This window comes from Dermacentor albipictus, chromosome 3 (assembly GCF_038994185.2).
Source record: "Dermacentor albipictus isolate Rhodes 1998 colony chromosome 3, USDA_Dalb.pri_finalv2, whole genome shotgun sequence".
Lineage (NCBI taxonomy): Eukaryota > Metazoa > Arthropoda > Arachnida > Ixodida > Ixodidae > Dermacentor > Dermacentor albipictus.
Window position 1 is genome coordinate 161,229,974 of NC_091823.1, and position 17,651 is coordinate 161,247,624.

The 17,651-nt window shown below is 44.4% G+C and overlaps 1 protein-coding gene across 3 annotated transcripts in view; it reads left to right on the top strand.

The window, feature by feature from the left end:
- Positions 1-17,651, top strand: part of LOC135905217 (uncharacterized) — a 234,920-nt gene that overhangs the window by 202,380 nt on the left and 14,889 nt on the right. For all 3 annotated transcript variants that reach the window (XM_070536242.1, XM_065436232.1, XM_070536241.1), the window contains 2 exons: positions 4,877-5,021; positions 6,514-6,783. In XM_070536242.1, the coding sequence (XP_070392343.1) occupies positions 4,877-5,021; positions 6,514-6,783 (415 nt within the window). The remainder of the gene's footprint in view (positions 1-4,876; positions 5,022-6,513; positions 6,784-17,651) is intronic.

Sequence of the window (17,651 nt, forward strand, 5' to 3'; positions counted from 1 at the left end):
TTCGTATTCAGGAGCGTTCATCACGACAAACACCCCTGTTTTGTCCGAGAGGAGCAGTTTTACATTTTCTTTTTTGCGGTACCTAGTTACTCTGCTTGTTCCTGCAGGCTTGGGTTTTTCTACTAGGCTCTTTTTCGACACTCCCGTCAAAACTTCGTGGATGCAAGTCACTTTTTCTGGCTCAGGGGTTCTTTCCGCGACTGAGCGTACCATTGCCAGGAACTGTACTGCCGTTACTGCAGGTTCAATTGCGTATTTGGGTCCCTTATTTAGGGTCTGTTGCACATAATCGGGGATCTTTCAACCGGATAGGTTGATAGCACCACTTCCTTCAGGCTTACGCTTCTCTCTTCTAGGGAGGCTCTTGAATGAGCCTTTCCACAAGCTTTCGGCATGCAACTGTGCCAAGTTGGAGAAATACCTGATCATTGCTGTTGAAGCCGCTGATTCCATTGTTTCCTCGCATATGGCCGCAATGTGGTCTCGGAAGAGACGAATCTGTCGCCACGTTTCCGCTCGAAGTATCTTGCAGAGGCGTCTTGCCGTTCTTTCGGTAGGGGCGACGTTTCCGAGTAGGCCAGCCAACACAGGTGAAGACAGACCGTTGTTCAGGGCGTACGTGAGGGTGCGAGTTCTGTGCCTGGCCTTCGCAATGTTGTCTCCAGCAATGGTCTCCAGCTTAGTCACACGCACGTTCAGATCGGATATTGCTTCGTTAGTTGTTAGTAACTGAGTCTTGAGACCTTAAATCTCGAGGATCAGTTGCGATTGACCTGCGGATAGGCTTTGAGTTCTAATATGGCTCGACTATCAGGTCCACGGTTATTCACCCGCTAGCAGCAATTAAGAGCGAATCACATCACAACAATGAACAACAACGGAAAGGCGGCACTGTGGGCTCACCAGCTGCAGCAGAAAGTAATTACTTGAACGCTTTGTAAAAGACTATGATTTACTCACCCCCATGATGAACATTAGCAGATTAGCATGATGTGTTGACGCACAGTGGTCAGGCCCACAAAACACCTCCGTCGGCATTTGCTCTTTTATAGCTGATGAGTGAATTAATCTCGGTGGTGATGGGTTTTCCGGTCACAAGTCGAGTGTTGCTGGCGGGTACAGTGACGATGCCAAACACAAGAACGATGTCAACAGTCCGGAAGCGATGATGACATCCATCGGGTGGCGAAAGCTTGTTCAATAGTAGTGGACGTGGCATGCAGTATGCGGTTGGGGGACACGTGGAGAAACGGTAGCCAGGGCAGGGAACAGAAGGTGGAAGATCATGTGAAATGACACCTGCATGGCGGACATTAGCGGATTAGCGTGGCGTGTTGACGCACAGTAGCGGGGCCCACAAAACGCCTCCGTCCACGCCTGCTCTTTTATAGTAGATGAGTGAATTGATGTCGGTGGCAATAGGTATTCCGGTCGTAGGTCGAGTGATGCTGTCGGGTAGAGTGACGCTGCCAGACACAAGAGTGGTGTCAATGGTCCGGCAGAAATGCTGGCATCCATCGGGTGGTAAAAGCCAGTTCTGTCGTAGTCGACGTGCCATTCAGGATGCGGTTGGAAGACATCTGGAGAAACCTTAGCCAGGGCAGGGAACGATCATGTGAAGTGACACCTGCATGTCGAACATTAGCGGATTAGCGTGCTGTGTTGACGGACAGCAGCCGGGCTTTGAGTTCATTTACGGTGACAATTGCATTCTTCAACATTTGAGACCAGCATCTGATTTGTTTTCTTTTTTTAGTTTTGTTTTAGTTCCCTGCGCATTGTTTAAATAATTTCGTTCCTCTACTAGTGAGAACTGGAGAAGAACCACTGGTTACAGGGTGGTCATTTAAGGCAGAAGGGTGCGGTCGTATAATCACCTATATAATTTAATAGAGCACACAAAAATGTTAGTGATAAATGTTTGTAATTTCCTCATAGTACAGAAAAGATAATGCTGATTAGATAAGTTGTTACCCTTTCTTTTTCATGATGTACGTGAATACATTTCTGTATGATATAGCAATGCACTCTGTGGAATTTGTACTACGTACATGGACAGACTCCGTCACTCTCAGGGGCCCCCAGCTATGGTAGACTCTATATAATTTGTTGAAAAATATAGTTTTATCCCACCGTTTATTCGCAGTTGTTAGGCCGCAGACTCGTGCTAGTAATTTTATTGATTCGCGGCGTTTTCACATCTTACTGTTTACTACCTCCGGCATCGGTCCACGCAAGAGGCATTTCTGACAGAAAGTTCTCCTCCGTGCATAGCGTTCACCGGCAGCATTTGCCGGTAAATATATTATGGTTACATAAGCTGTAGTAGCAGGGAAGCGTGGGAAGCAGTCATCTAAATGTTATCGCGTTCCACTCTTCAAGGCGAAGCTTAAGCGTCCTCCAAATCCTTTAAAGGAGTTTTAAGGCTCGATGAATGGTTTGAAGGTCCGACCTGATTCCTTGAGATAGACTATGCAGCTACGTGATATACTGCAAATGATGTTATGAGCGAGATGACGCAAAGCCACCTATGTAATTTTACAGGTTTCCTTTCCGCTTTTCATTTGCCGTACTACCATATAGGGCACTTGACGCTTTTAAATAATGTCAGCTACTTTATGTGCAAACAACGTTGCTATGACACTGTGACGTTGCTGTTGTCATTGACGTTACCGGTGCTTTTCAGGTTAGCTTATCGCTTTCCTTCAACAATTTTATTCGCAGCTTATCGTTTATGTTGGTGCGTGCCATGTTTGAAGCTTATCATATTCATTGTTATGTGCACCTGCTTTGTGCCGCCGATGCTATTTTCCCGAGCATGACTACGAAAATGCAGACGGCCCGTCATCTTGTCAAGTACAATTTCTATGCAGTGCACCTAATGTTATGGCCGTCCAGTGTAGCATTGTTTATACTGACCTTCGAAATACTGGCACATACGCCACAGATCTCAGACTGTATGAAGCTCAAAACCTAGCAAAAATTTCCCAACACTGTCGTGCGATAGCTCAGTGGTTAGCGCGATATACTCCTAAGTGGCATTACGTCACTGGCAGGTTACTGGCATTGCTTCACTGGATGGAGCGCTGGAGAAGTTTTACTTTCTTTTCGCCCCTGAAAGTGACGAAGCATGGGAAGCCGAGCTGACCTGACGAAGAAAAAATGCCGACGTAGCATGTCGCCCATGACGACAATGGTTGTCGTGAGCGCAACAAAATGGACGGAAAGTACGGACGAACAGGACCTCGGGACGGGACAGACGGTCAAGGCAAAACCAGCTTCGAGCACTTAACTGCTGTCGGAGTAAAATCACCAACATGGAACGAACACAACAGACGGCGACTCTGTGAAGACGAAGGAATAATAACAATGCCATGACGACAATGCAATAAAGGGGACGGGCCGATGATGATGACGGTAGAACGACAACGCCTCGAAGGTAACAGCTTCACATCGACAACGCAGTGACAACGACTGAGTAAAGACGGGCGCAATGATGAGGATGTCATTATAACAAAGAAATTATTCCAATGGCATGAAGGTTATGAAACGGCGATGACGGCATGTTGTTGGTGCTAGAGATCCTGTCAGCACTTGGGTACATCACCTGCTGCCGTGGGCCCCTGAGATTTGCAATATATCTGGTGTCTGTGTTCCTTACTGGTCAATTGTGCGCACATGTAGACAGAATGACAATGGCACGACCAAGACAGTTTGATGACCCCAATACTCTCAGCATGGTGCACGCATTCTGCAATACCCAAGCAGCCGCGGAAAAGCTGAAGGAAGGTTCGAATCAAGCTTCGTTTCAGTATGAAGCCCGAACCCGAAAGTATTGCACTCTAAAGCTGTGCGTTGTTCGAGTGATGTGAAACTTGCCATGTACATCTGGCCATGTGTCACTGGGTGGGTAGCTCTCGGCATGTGCCCGACACTCGTCAATGAACTTCTCTGACGCCATCTTGGGCCACTTTGTATGCGTCACTCTGCATGCACGGAGTTCACGGCGGTGCCTCCAGACGATGCAGCGTGTCCAGTGGGACGCGCGAGAGAGGCGGACAACTACAGTGCAAGCCTCACACGCGGCACCTCATCGTCAAGTTTTTGCACAAAACAGAAGTGGAGGCTTTTATTTACTTTCGTCTATTTAATAGGCCTTGCGGCAAGTTTTTACCGAAAAAAGCATGTTTTGGTTGATAGGATACTTGGGCAAACATTTTAGGTGAGCTTTATTCGGGATACCTGCCATGGTTGCTTAGTGGCTATGGTGTTGGGCCGCTAAGCACGAGGTCGCGGGATCGAATTCCGAGCATGGCGGCCGGCTTTCGATGCAGGCGAAATGTGAAAACACTATAGGTGCACGTTAAAAGAACCCTAGGTGGTCCTGATTTCCCGAATGAGGTACTGCGTATGTGGTACAGGTATGTGGAGTGGCACTGATTACGAGGCACTGCGACGTGCCTCATAATCAAAAAGTGGTTTTGGCAAGCAAAACCCCATAACTTAATTTAATTTCTTTAGTTCTATACGAATTATTATGCGTTACTCCTTACATATTCCAGCGAAATCGCCGTTCCTCGCGCGTGTTTCATAATGTTAAATGTTATTCATGTCACGCATGCAATCAGAATAAAGAGCGCTATTTCGCCATTCAATTATTCACAATATTCGACAAAGATCTGGAACAGGACGGTGCACCTTTCGCAGAACGATAAATTGGCAAGAACAGTTGGCTGGTGAAAAGTGGTCATTGGAAAAATATAAACAATGTGCGCGTGTTTACTTTAGGACACGGGCTGACAATAGGACGCAATGTTAATTATCATAAACTCAAGATAAATATGTATGGCATGCGTATTGCTTTTTTTTGAAACAGATTGTCGACTTATCGACACAAAAAAAGTTGGGGCCCAACCAGACTGGTGAAGTGCGCTTTCGGATTCCATCTATGACCAAAGGTTACTACAGGAGGCCAAAAGAGACAGCTGAGCTCTTCGACGAGGATGGCTGGTGCAGGTCAGGTACGCTGGAAATATCATCCTTATGCATGCATTAACAGTTTTGTGCACACTCCTGCATATGGGCAAGAAATCTTGCAGCAAGCCCAGGTTTGTTTAAGAACTACAAGTTCAACTATAATACTCGGCATTTTTTGATGACTTTGGACTTTTTCAATTTAAGTTGAAGGCCGGCGGTGGCAAGGCAAGTACGAATTTCGGGTAGACAAGAGAGCTGAGGGGTGAAATCAGGGGAGAAAACTACCACGTCGTCTATATAACACAAACAGGTCTTCCATTTGAGGCCTTGCAGAATATTGTCCATCATCCTTTCGAATGTCGCGGGCGCATTGCATAGGCCGAATGGCATTAGTCTTCTAGAGATCGGACACATCCACCATCAGGACTTGCCGATCGCAAGGCCAAAGAATGGTATATATATATATATATATATATATATATATATATATATATATATATATATATATATATATATATATATATATAGACAGACAGGAGAGGGAGAAAGGAAACCTACGTTGAGAAACGTAATTAATTTTCGATGCTTCAGCCGGGGACCGTCCATGAACCATTTTCGGTAAAGGCCGGTTCCCGGCCTTTACCGAATTTTTTTTCTTTTTTTTTCTTCTGAGTATTTTTCTTTCTTTTTTCTTTCTACGTGCATTTCTTCAAATAACAATACAATTAAGTAACACCTACTTCCCGACTATATATTTTTGTATTGAGGTATATAGGGCCTGTACGATACACAAGTCGATCGAAAGACCCGCAGAAAACGCTCGTTTTGCTGGCGTTTCGGCTTGTGGGCCAGCGCTCTCCAGAGTGAACCACGTGGCTCATTCACTCTCACGAAGGCTGGCTCACCAGTCGAAACGTTAGCAAAGCGGACTTTTCGTGCGTGTGCCCTCGTTTTCTGTGTATGCATATAACGGCCTCTAAACTAACGAGCAGCTGGTCCAAGAAGTACAACACATCGCCACCACACCTTCCTTTCTTTTTCCCTTTCATGTCTTACCCCATGCGCGCGTGTGCTGAAGATATTTTCGACGACGAGGAAATGTAACTTGTCGTTTGATAACAACTTAATAATTTCTTTATTGTTTGTTTTAGCGCAGTCATTACCTTTAATTAAAATACTCTTAACGCTCATGTAGACGGTGGTACAGATTGACAGCGAGTGGAGTAGGCATATATTGTAGTTCACATTATAAGGCAAAATTGGAGCTGGGAAGGCCATGCAATGAGTAGAGGAGGCAACCCCTTTATTATACGATTTCTAAAATGGCAGCCAATGGGAAAAGAAGTGCAGACCGGGACAGCAGAGAATCAGACGGTGCGATTAAATTAGCTAATTTGCAGGCACAACTTGGAATCAGCTAGCTGTAATTTAAGATCGTCAGGAAAAGTGTTTGTCCTAGGGGAGGGGGGGGGCAGTGGTGGACATAAATATAGGATTATACTGAAGATGATGTCAATCGTGTACAATCAAATCCAGGAGACGCTGGATATTACGACAACGATGGAAGGGTGTACATAGTCCAGCGGCTGAAGGAGATGATCAAATGCTTGGACAATCAGGTGGTGCCTGCTGAAATAGAAGAACTGGTCCTCCAAGAACACCGGCGGGACATCTCAGAAGTGGTCGTCGTAGGACTGACTCACGATGAGTACGGAGAAGCGCCAGCTGCTTTCGTCGTTCTCAGGGAACGAAGTTCGCTACAATATGAGGAAGAACTTGCGGAGAAGATAAAGACCACCGTTTCAGGTTGGTGCACAGTGGCGAGATATGAATGTTTGTTTGCTTGCGCTAATCTGGAATATCTGTTGCCCATGGCTGATCGTTAAAGCTATTGACATCTCCTTTCCATAATAACAGAAACCCTTCTATTCGCACCAGATAGGTTAAAATATACTGACTTACTGGGTTTAAGTTAGTGCCATGTGTAAAATACCTTAACTTTGTTTCTGTAAAAGCTCGTTCTCTGCTTGCCGTCATAAGATACACAGCCGTTTTTAGCGTCATCTTGTTCACAGTGTCACAATCATTGACGAATACTTTCTGCTGTCATGGCATCACACTTACAATCACGTGGAGCAAGCTGCTCCGCAATATGTCTAGTTATTGTCTCTATGTAAATTGAACTTGTATATTTACCTTTTCTGCGCTCGCTCTTCATCTTGCATGGCCTGAAAACATCATAAAGAGCACTAAACTATAAGTTTCTTCCGCCTGTAAGGATCGCTACTTTAAGTGGTTGCCCATGTCAGTAAGCTCTTCAAAGTGTCATAAAATGTGTCAAGGCTTCCTAAAGGTTGTATACGCGTGCAGTGCGATCGAATCATGGCACGTGGCCACACGAAAAGATTCGTGCGGCGTCGTTAGGCATTACAAACGTGTCACAGTCATACAATTTTTGGGCCACTTTATATCAAGATCACATACTTCGGTTTCATCGTTTCCTCCATTCTGAAGTGGCTCAAAGGACACTAGATGGTTATACTTCATAATTAGGTACAACGGATAACGAGGAAAACATACACTAGAAGAAGAAGGAATATACTTAACTTTAACTTCTTATAACCTTTGAAGAAAATAATCATGGAGGAAGTGAGAGGATGCGTGCAACTAAGCCACTACCCCTTGAGCAATTTCAATTCAATTTGCCATTAAATTTTATTTTCCTTGGCAAGAAGACACAAGACAAAAATATGTTAATACAGCTTGACGGATGTTCTGCCCCCTATAGCATTACAGTAGGAACAGAAGTCCAGTGATTGTATGCAGCACATAAACACGCACAAAAAAGTCATACAAATGAATACGCACATATAAGAAAAAAATGTGCATTGATGATGTTAATTTCGCAAAACATTTTTATGTAAAAATTTAGCGGGTTATTTTTACAATATGCCAACGCATGCAATTGTGAAAGAAGAAATAGAAAAATAGATAATAACAAACGTAAGTTAGAGGTAGGTTTCTACATACAAGAAAACTGTTGACAGTACATTTTAATGAAGTTCCTGGCATGGCAAGTATTCTCAGAGCTATCTTCGTTTAAGATATTCATCAACGATGATCAGTTCTAGTGTGTGGATGGCTTATTGTATTTCGTTCGCGGTAGTGGGAAAAAAAAAGAAATTCTTGGTGCCTTGCTGGTGTTGCTTGCGCATTTTTCTGTAATCCAGGCAGTGAAATAGTTACGTTGTAGTTATTCTTCAAGAAATCTTAGAAAATTATGAGCACTGTTTAGTTGTATGATGAAAACACAGGCAAAATATTGTACTTTATAAAAAGGCTGGCACTGTGGGAGAAGTACGGCACATTTGCAGTGAAACGAAGAGCCTTTATTTACTGAAGTGCACTTTTGACAGATTTGTGACGGCAGTCGTTCACCAGGTGGTGCTACAATGCTGTGAAATTAAGATCACAAGTCAGTTACACAGAAGTATTACTTAGAAGTATTAGTATAGTTACATAGAAGTATAGCCGGAAGCATATGACTGGTACGCGAGATAGCAACCGAAGAAGACATTTTCGATTTATTGTATGCTACATGCTAATTCCACACCAAATTATTAGAAAAGACCAAATCCAAAGTATTCAGGCTATTGATATTTTCTATAACTTCATTACCTAAGCTGCTATAAATAGCCTTTAAAGTTTTTACCTTTTGGGGCAAACAGAACCATTTTAGTTTTAGAGGCCTTTATTTTTAAACAGTTTACATCTACCCATTCTTTTAAGTTACTAGGTGCCACATGTACTTTCCATTATATCCCTTTTTAAGATGCACCCGTAAGGATAGTGTAGCATCATTTGCGCAAGAGATCATTCTGAAATCGCGAGCATTGCGTGGTAAATCATTTGCACATAGCAGGAACAGAAGCGGTCCCAGTATACTGACCTGTTGAACGCCAGCACGAATTTTCAATAAATATGAATTGTTTCAATGCTTACGAACTGTTTTCTATTTGAAGAATAAGATTTCAGAAACCTGTGCGGAACCCACAGGACAACGTCTTTTTCTAGTTTATAAATCAATATCTGATGATTGCTAAGGTCAAAAGCCTTTCAAAAATGAACTAAATACCGGCAATTGCTTCTTTGTCATTGGCTGCTGGTAAAATAATTTCTTTATGCGTGAACCGTGCTGTATCCATTGCTCGGTGTTTCCGGATGACATGCTGAAAATCATGCAGTAAGTTATGCTTGTTGAAGTAAGAGAAAAGTCCAAAGTGGAAAACGTTGTCTATGCTTTTGGAAAACATGGGAAATATTAAAATTGGGCGATGATTTTCTCTTTCCCAACCACGGGATAAACTGGTGTTTCATGTAGGTTTTTTTTTTCTGAAGGAACTACTGCACTCAATATTTTATGTAATATATAAAGGAAAATCGTAATGAATGCGCTCTTCACGCATAAAAATTTTGTTAACGAGATATATGTCATAAAAAATATAAATTGCCAGAATTCAGATTGTGGGATAAAACTGAACAAAGTTTGTAAAGACGCGCTTGCATCTGCTAAGAAAAATATGCAACAAGAATTATGAGATGTTCTAAGCGCATCGCGCTCTGATAGGCACTATCTCCCAAAAAATGTGACTTTTTCATTGAGCAGGTATTCCACTACAAAAATTTAAGTGCGAGCCCTGCAGTTGAGTGCGCTGGCTGCGGCCGCCGATGTTCCGGACTGGCTTGCGTGGTAGACGCTCATAGAGTGCGACGAGAAGGCAAGCAGCCTCAGACTTGCTACTACTGCTCGATCGATCGATAAAACCAGTCGCAGAAGCAGCGGTCTCGCGAGATCTGCGACCTCTCGAAGCGCGCGCGCCGCACCCGGAGGCGGCTATCTTTGCTTTCTACTTTGACAATCGCGTAACTTCAGAGTGCGTTCAAAAATTAACGTCTGGCGGGGGAAAAGCGCTTAGAAGGCAAAAATATACTTATCCTTTTGCACATACGGTAGCGCAGTGAGTCCGTGAGCGGCGCGGAAGGCCTTGAAAGCAGCGCTTCAAACCATCGTTAGCGGGCTAACGATGCCCAATGGGCGCGGTACGGAAAGAGTTAACGCGTTCTTGTCGCCGCGCGTGAACATAAATTAACTCGAGCAACTTGCATATGCTCAGGAAAAATGCCAGAACCTAAAATATGTTCTAATTGTGTGTGACTAAAGGACATGTTATTTCAAAGACGAATTTCACTGGTTCAGTTTTTATATCATCTGCCTCCCTTATTTTACTATTTCTGATACCATAATTGCATAGGTATACTCCAGTAGAACTAGTAAGCGCTAGAAAGAGGGCCTCCCATTTAGCCTTACCCTGTATGGTAACATCGTAAGTGGAGTTGCTTTGAGCTTGGGTAAACTGTTTAATTAAATAATTATGAAGGTCGATGGCTAGCACATTACCGTGTCGACCTTTACCATCGGATTTAATGTTATCAGGCACAGTATCGGAGGTGGTGGGATACAATGAAGAATTTAGGGTTTTCCAAAGCGCATCTGAATGCTGCCTACTTGCCTCCGAAAAATATGGTTTGGCAATTATGGTTTCTGGTTGATTTTCATTTTTAATTATTTGTTCCGATATGAAATAAATTCTTTAAAAAGTATGAGATCTCTAGTTTCCATAAATCGTGCATACAGCATGAGCTTGTATTTATTCATGCCTAACGATCCGTGGCCAGGCCACAGTTTCCAAGTTACTAAGCTTTTTTAACTCGGTTAACTAAAAATATCTCCTAAATTTCCTTTAAAATGTTTATGAGTATAATATATGCGGTGTCACATGACTTTGCTTCGGAAACGCTGTTGCGTGCTTGCTGTCCAATGTCAATGCAAAAAAAATGTAAGCCTTCGATTGATTTCTTACTTTCTGAATGTAATATTATGGAACGCTACTGCGGTTACTGTGTCGATTTTTGGCAGTAAACATAACAATTCCAAGATGATCGCTAATATGTGCGCTAATGGTATCAGCGTACAAAAGCGCGGTATCAGCGTTTGTTAGGAATACGTATAGCAGCGATGTGGTTTTTTCAGTGATCCTTGTGGCTTGGGCTACTACATTTACGAAACCGTTTGGTGTTCAAAGGCAACGGATTTCTCTTTGTATGTGACTAAATGATTTCTCTTTGTATGTGATTTTGTCTAACAAGAAGTCCATACCAATACGTGCTGCACATAATGCAGGAACGTAGGCCTACGGCAGACGCACTTGCCGTAGGGTTGTTTGCCTATCTGCACATCCTTGCACAACGCCCACAATTAGCCTGTTGGTTGCAAATGAATGTTATTAGAATAATATGATTAAGGTTATTCAATGTTACAGTTCTTTCACTCTAATACATTCCCGTGATTGCCGCATGGGCCTTCCTTTTACAATGGAGGAGCTCGAGGCGGCACTAGCTCTCTGCAGGCGCTCATCTCCGGGTCCAGGTGGTATATCATACCGAGCCTAGTGCTATCTCGGAGATTCCGCACGGAGAGAATTGTTGAGTGTTTACAATTCCTCATGGCAGGAGGGAAATGTTCCTGACGAATGGAACGTAAGCCACCTGGTGCCACTTTTTAAGCCGGGCAAATCCCCATTAGAGCTCACCTCTTACCGCCCAATAGCGCTGGCTGCTGTGTAGAAAAGATAATGGAACGGATGATCCTTGGCCACCTGGAATGGTACCTTGAATACTACAAGATTTATCCGATTTCCATGACTGGTTTCCAACGTGACCGCTCTTACATCGACAATGTGGTTGACCTCGTTTCATATGTCCAGCACGAAAGGTACCGTAAGCGTTTATCTGCAGCTTTATTCTTAGATGTGAAAGGCGCATACGATAACGTATTACATGAGGCCCTTCTCGACGCTCTTGCGACGGTTGGCCTAGGTGGTCGAGTCTTTTTGTGGATTGCAAGTTACCTGTCTGCAAGATCATTCTTTGTGTTAACTGACGACGGCAGGGGCGTTCCTTAAGGCGCTGCTTTCAACCCGACGCTATTCAACCTCGCTCTTGTTGGCCTTGCCGAATACTTGCGAACTACCATCAAAATTTCAATATACGCAGACAACATCTGTGTCTGGACTATCGGCAATCACACGTCGTCAGATACGTGCGCGGTTTCAAAGAGCGGCAACTTTGACAGCGAGCTACTTGTGCAAATACGGTTCCAGCATATCACCAGAAAAATGCGCTCTAGTGGCATTTACTCGCAAACTTATGACGCCTTATGTCATCTCAATCAATGGGCGGACCACTTCCTATATCAGAATCCACAGATTTCTTGGCGTAATAATTGACCGAGCCTGCACGTGGCCTACATGAAACGGCGCCTGACAGCAACTTCCCAGTTGTTTAAATACTTTACAGGAAAGACGTGGGGGATGCCAGTAGACGCAATGCTGAAAATCTACAGAGCTCTCTTTCTCGCTTTGTTAAGATATAGTCTACCTGTACTGAACAACACCTGCAAGAAAAATATTCGTGTTCTGCAGGTAGCACAAGCTCAAGCACTCAGAGTTTACCTTGGCTTGCCCAGATGCACGACAACAGTGGCAACTACCGTGATTACTCGGGACCATCCAATGCAAACTAACAATACGGTGGAAGCCCTGAGAACGCACATCAGACATTTTGCACGTGTCTCCTATCACCACCTTGCAACACTACCTTCAGCAGGCACCAAGCATCATTCTCTAAAACTATCGTCAAGTACAACGACAAGCTTCCCTCGGGCTTCACCGCTGCATCTAAACCATCGATACCCCCTTGGTGTCTTATCAGCCCCACAGTACATCTCAGTGTACCACGAATCGGGAAAAAGTCTGGCTGTCGTCGCCAGTGCTGAAACAACTGTCTCTGCTTCTTCTGCACTTGAGATATGCGGACAGTGTACATATTTATACTGATGGTTCCACAAACATCCAGTGTTTGTCCGGTGCTGTGGTTGTCCCAGCAAGAGCTATTACCATCAGCTTTAGGACTGACCACCCAGCGACATCGACATTTGCGGAACTAGCTGCTCTTGGCGCTGCACTTTGTTTCGTCAATAGGGAACTACCTTGCTTGACAATGGTTAACCTTCACTGACTCAAAGGCAGCCCTACCATCTGTTTTATCATCTCTACGTCGCGGGCCATACGAACAGCTCGTATTCGATATTAGATGCCTACTCCATACATCACATGAGAAAGGACACCACGGAATGTTTCCGTGGCTGCCAAGTCACTGCAGCGTAATAGGAAGCGAAGACACCGATAATGCCGCTCGGGCAGCTTTTGAAGACACACAGGAAGAGGCCATACCACTTTCACGGTCCGACGCAGCCAACAGACTTCGAGTGCTTGCACAGGAGATCACGCTCTCTCTATGGTGCACACCAAGCAGCCAGACCAACCGGAGCAATCGTCAGTACCGCCTACCCCCTTCGATGCATCTTTGTATGCCAACTAGATTCCGCTGAAGAGAGGCCACTCTGCTTTATCGCTTTTGGCTTGGGGTGACATTCACGAAATCGGACTCATTTGCATTTGAATGGCCGACAACGCTCTCTGCAATGCCTGTCTTTGCGTGGAGACGCTAGAATACATTCTGTGCGACTGTCCTGAATATAATGTTCAGATACAGTCCATGGCGTCCGTTCCAGCCCACCTTGACAATATACCATTGTCAGTTGAAACGATTTTCACATGTCGCCGACAAAAGATATCGCAGCTGAACGCGACGAAGGGACCACTTCGGTTTTTGAAAGAGACGGGCTTGGACAAGCGGCTGTGACAGCGATGTCACGTACCACGCAAGAGTGACACACTGTAACTGACGATGTCTGTGCTGTGCTATGTGCTCTCTTTCTCTCTCCTCCCCATCTTTCATCCCGCCATCCCGCTACCGGCGGGTAACAAACAGGTTAAGCTAAGCTGGTTAACCTCCCTGCCTTTCCTACCCCACTGTTTTCCTTCCTTCCATCCTTTCACTCTAATATATAACAATCATCAGGATTTCTTAAGCTACTCATGTATTTAAATGGCATTAGCTCAGCATAACTACATGTTAATGGAAGTCGTTCCAAACTAGATTACTCAGCCAAAGTAAGAAAGTAAAAAAGAAGGCTGAATGTCCATTGCTATCTGGTGTTACTAAACATATTTTATTTGCGAAATTTTATGCACGCTGGAACTGCCTGCAATTCAACGCTCAAAGGTGGAAAAACTGTTTTCTTGGCTGCTTCAATGTCAATAGCAAGCTATACTCATTTATTTTGAAAGTGTTAAGCAATGACTACATTTCCAGACTAACCAATGCGACTTTTTTCACGAAGAAAGTTAACATTTCTTTCTCGCTCTCATTAACAGCGATGGAATGAAACTGTTCATCTTCATAAGTTTGAGGATCCAACCATTGTAGATTTTGCCCTGAGCATGTTTCCGATTCTATCGTGTGCGTGTTTGTGTCAAGTTGTGGTGTTGCAATCGCACTGATGTGCGTATTCTATAAATATGTTGCAACGAAGTAATTCATTAAGCTTTGTTTTGAAATCTATAACATGTGGCCACGCAGTAGCGAACACATTAATGAGCGAAAAATACGGATTCATTGCACTTGTTGGAACCTATGCGAAGTGAAGTTTTTGTCAAGGGGTCACTTAAATGCTGTTGCATTAACTGCGATACAAACAATTGTCCTTATTTTCAACAATCCAATATGCCATCTGTTGTAAGGTTTGTTTATGCACAGCACAGATCAGAACCTTACAGCCATGTAATTTTATACACTACACTTCACAAACTACCCCAATATGCAAACGGCAGTTAATGTGGACGCACAGTGCGAGACACCAACGCAATGATGCTTCTTGAGGGAGGCATGGTGAGAGGTGTATGCAGAGGAATGAATGACAGCTGCTTATGTAATTATTTGTTTATTCATTTATAGACCTCACAGGCTGTAAAGTTGGAGTGTCAGGTGAGGGGGGAATTAAAGAATAGTTACAAAAGGAAGAGCACAACCTTATATATTACTGAACAAACAATAACAGAAGAAAGAATGAGCAAGGCTCCTTAAACAGAAGTTAAGCGGAATGAAAAGGAAAAAAAATGAATGCCCTTCTACTACTGTGAAGAGGGCTGCAAGCGAAGCTCGGGATCCGTGGCTCGTCGTTGTCGTAAGTCACCGGCTTCGCGCTCCCTCACGGCGATGTCGGCACGTCGACGACCTGCCCTTTCTCGAACGAGTTCCCGGCGGCATTCATCAAACGCCGCGTGTTCTTCGGCTAAACGCACGATGGGAGGCCCGCTCCTGCTGCCGTTCCTTCAACGCAGCCTGCTCTTCGGCAGAACGAACCAAGTGCGGCCTCCCCATCTGAATGCCGGGCCAGGACTGGCGGGAAACGGCAGGTGCGAAACTAGATAAACACGCGATCATTCCCTTTCGTTCCTCCGGAGGGAGGGGACGCCTGTGATAGGCTCACGCCTTGAACTACATCTACTTCTTCATGCATGCAAAACCCGCTTTAAAGGGCGCGTGTGATAAACCGGCAGTGGCTGAATGAGCACGGTGATCTCGCAACCCGGAGGTCGTTGGTTCGAGCCCGCAGTCCAACAAGCAATTTTTATTTTCGCTCGCAAGGCTTCAGTTCTTGCGTACGGCAACACCAACGCCGACACGAGTGAGGCAATACACGCTTCACTTGCAAATGACAGCCGCCTTGAAATGAGCTGCAAGGCCTAATAACATCACCCCCATGTCCTCATGTCGGACACACGAGCAGTATAGTTCACGGGCTCGACCACCGAGGCAAGCCTCACACATTGTACTGACTGCCCAGACTCGTGAAACACTCTGCTTTGAGCCATCCTACCCTCGCCTTGCCCGAACTTGCATATTTGCCGTTTGGAAAAAGTTCATTTCACTTATGCTCTTTTGGGAAAAGTTCAAGCCGGCAGCTTGGAGAATCGGCTTGGTAAATAGCGGAAGTTGTTGTACAGATAAACTGTAGCTACAGCTATCGCAATAGTGAAGGGTTTTGGCAAGTTAACGGGAAGCCTGGTAAACTGGGGACCCTGGTCAATTTCACTTATGTTAAGTTGCTGACAACACCCGTTGAATATCTAGGAGTCCCGCTGGAATATTAAAAAAATAACGATTAGTATTGGCAAGAGCAAACAAGAGAAATACAGATAAAAGCAAACAGGTGGAAAGGTTGCATCTGTCAATGTTTGCAAGAGCTGCAGGTTTCAATCTATTTTTGTTGAAAAACTCTGGTATGTAATACAGGTGTTGCATTGTGCAAGTATAAATATACTGAAGTTGCACCGCGTCTTCGCAGTATTTGTGTGGGCGTCGAATTGGGAACGATGCAGTAGAACGAATTTGTTCAGACTAGTCAGAGAGGGAGGTTTAGGAATGATGCACCTTTTTATATAACAGGTCATAAACCGGTTTTTATTTCGCCGCGACCTAAGTGATCCTTTTTTGCGCACGGTGCGCTAAGTGAGGCCAAGGAGCGCGTTGCCTGGCTATGTAGTCTGTACAGAGAATATGACCGGTCCTGTTCATGGATTTCTTAAAAAAGCTATTTTAAGTGTATGTTTCTTGTCCGTTAGATTTTCAAATGAGTACCTTTTTTCAGTGAAACGTAAAATACTGTACAACGCTGTATACGACGTAGTTCTCCCGGTTCCAATGTACATAGCCATATACATTGGAGGCCAAGGACAAGACGTGCTTAAGCGGGCGAAAAGAATGTCAGTTACGCCAGGGACCAAGTCGTTCTTTCTTAAGCTTCACGCGGGTACGTTGCCTGTCAAAACCTTTATAGAAGATCGTGTTTTTCTTTTTCTTACTATGGCGGTCACGTTGCTCACAACCAGGAACTATAGATCATGTATTTCTAGATTGTTTGGCGGGTGTCTTTTTTTGAGGTTTACTTCAGGGGACCATCAAGAAATATTTTCAGTTAGATTCAGCGGGCATTAGATATTTATCTATAGAAAATGATGATGGACTTTCGTTTGACCTTATTGTGCTAGTTGGCCTCACTGTCTATGGCGCGCCCGTGTGGAGGGGTTTCACTGCGATCCGGGTGCTCGGCCTGCACGAAAGTATTTTTGAGAATGCACGCCCAGATTTGTACAAAGTCAGAAAGCACAAAATTGTGCACCTGCCTGGCTGTCGAGGGTAGAACCCTTGACCATGCTCAAAGAATTCTAACATAGTCATTCCAATAAGGCTGACACTTGGTGCTGAAAACTTACTAATTTATCTTGTTCTCCTAAATGCCAGTCGTTTGGTGTAGTAGTACAAAACAGCCAAGGTATAAATAATGAAACGACCGTGGTTTAATCGGTTAGCATGGTGGTCTCGCAACCCGGAAGTCGGTGGTTCGAATCCGCAGAGCGACAAGCAATTTTTATTTTCGCACGGCACAAGCTTTTTCGTACTGCAACACCGACGCCGACACGAGTGAAGCACCACGCTTCGCTTGAGAATGATAACGGCCGCGAAGTTATACAAAGCCTCATGATAAAGAGCAGCTAAGGAGCAAGGCATTCAAGAACATAAAAACGCTTAAATCTTCCCTTGTATCACGGTGGCACATACCAGTTGCCCAAGAATGGGCTAGGTTAAAT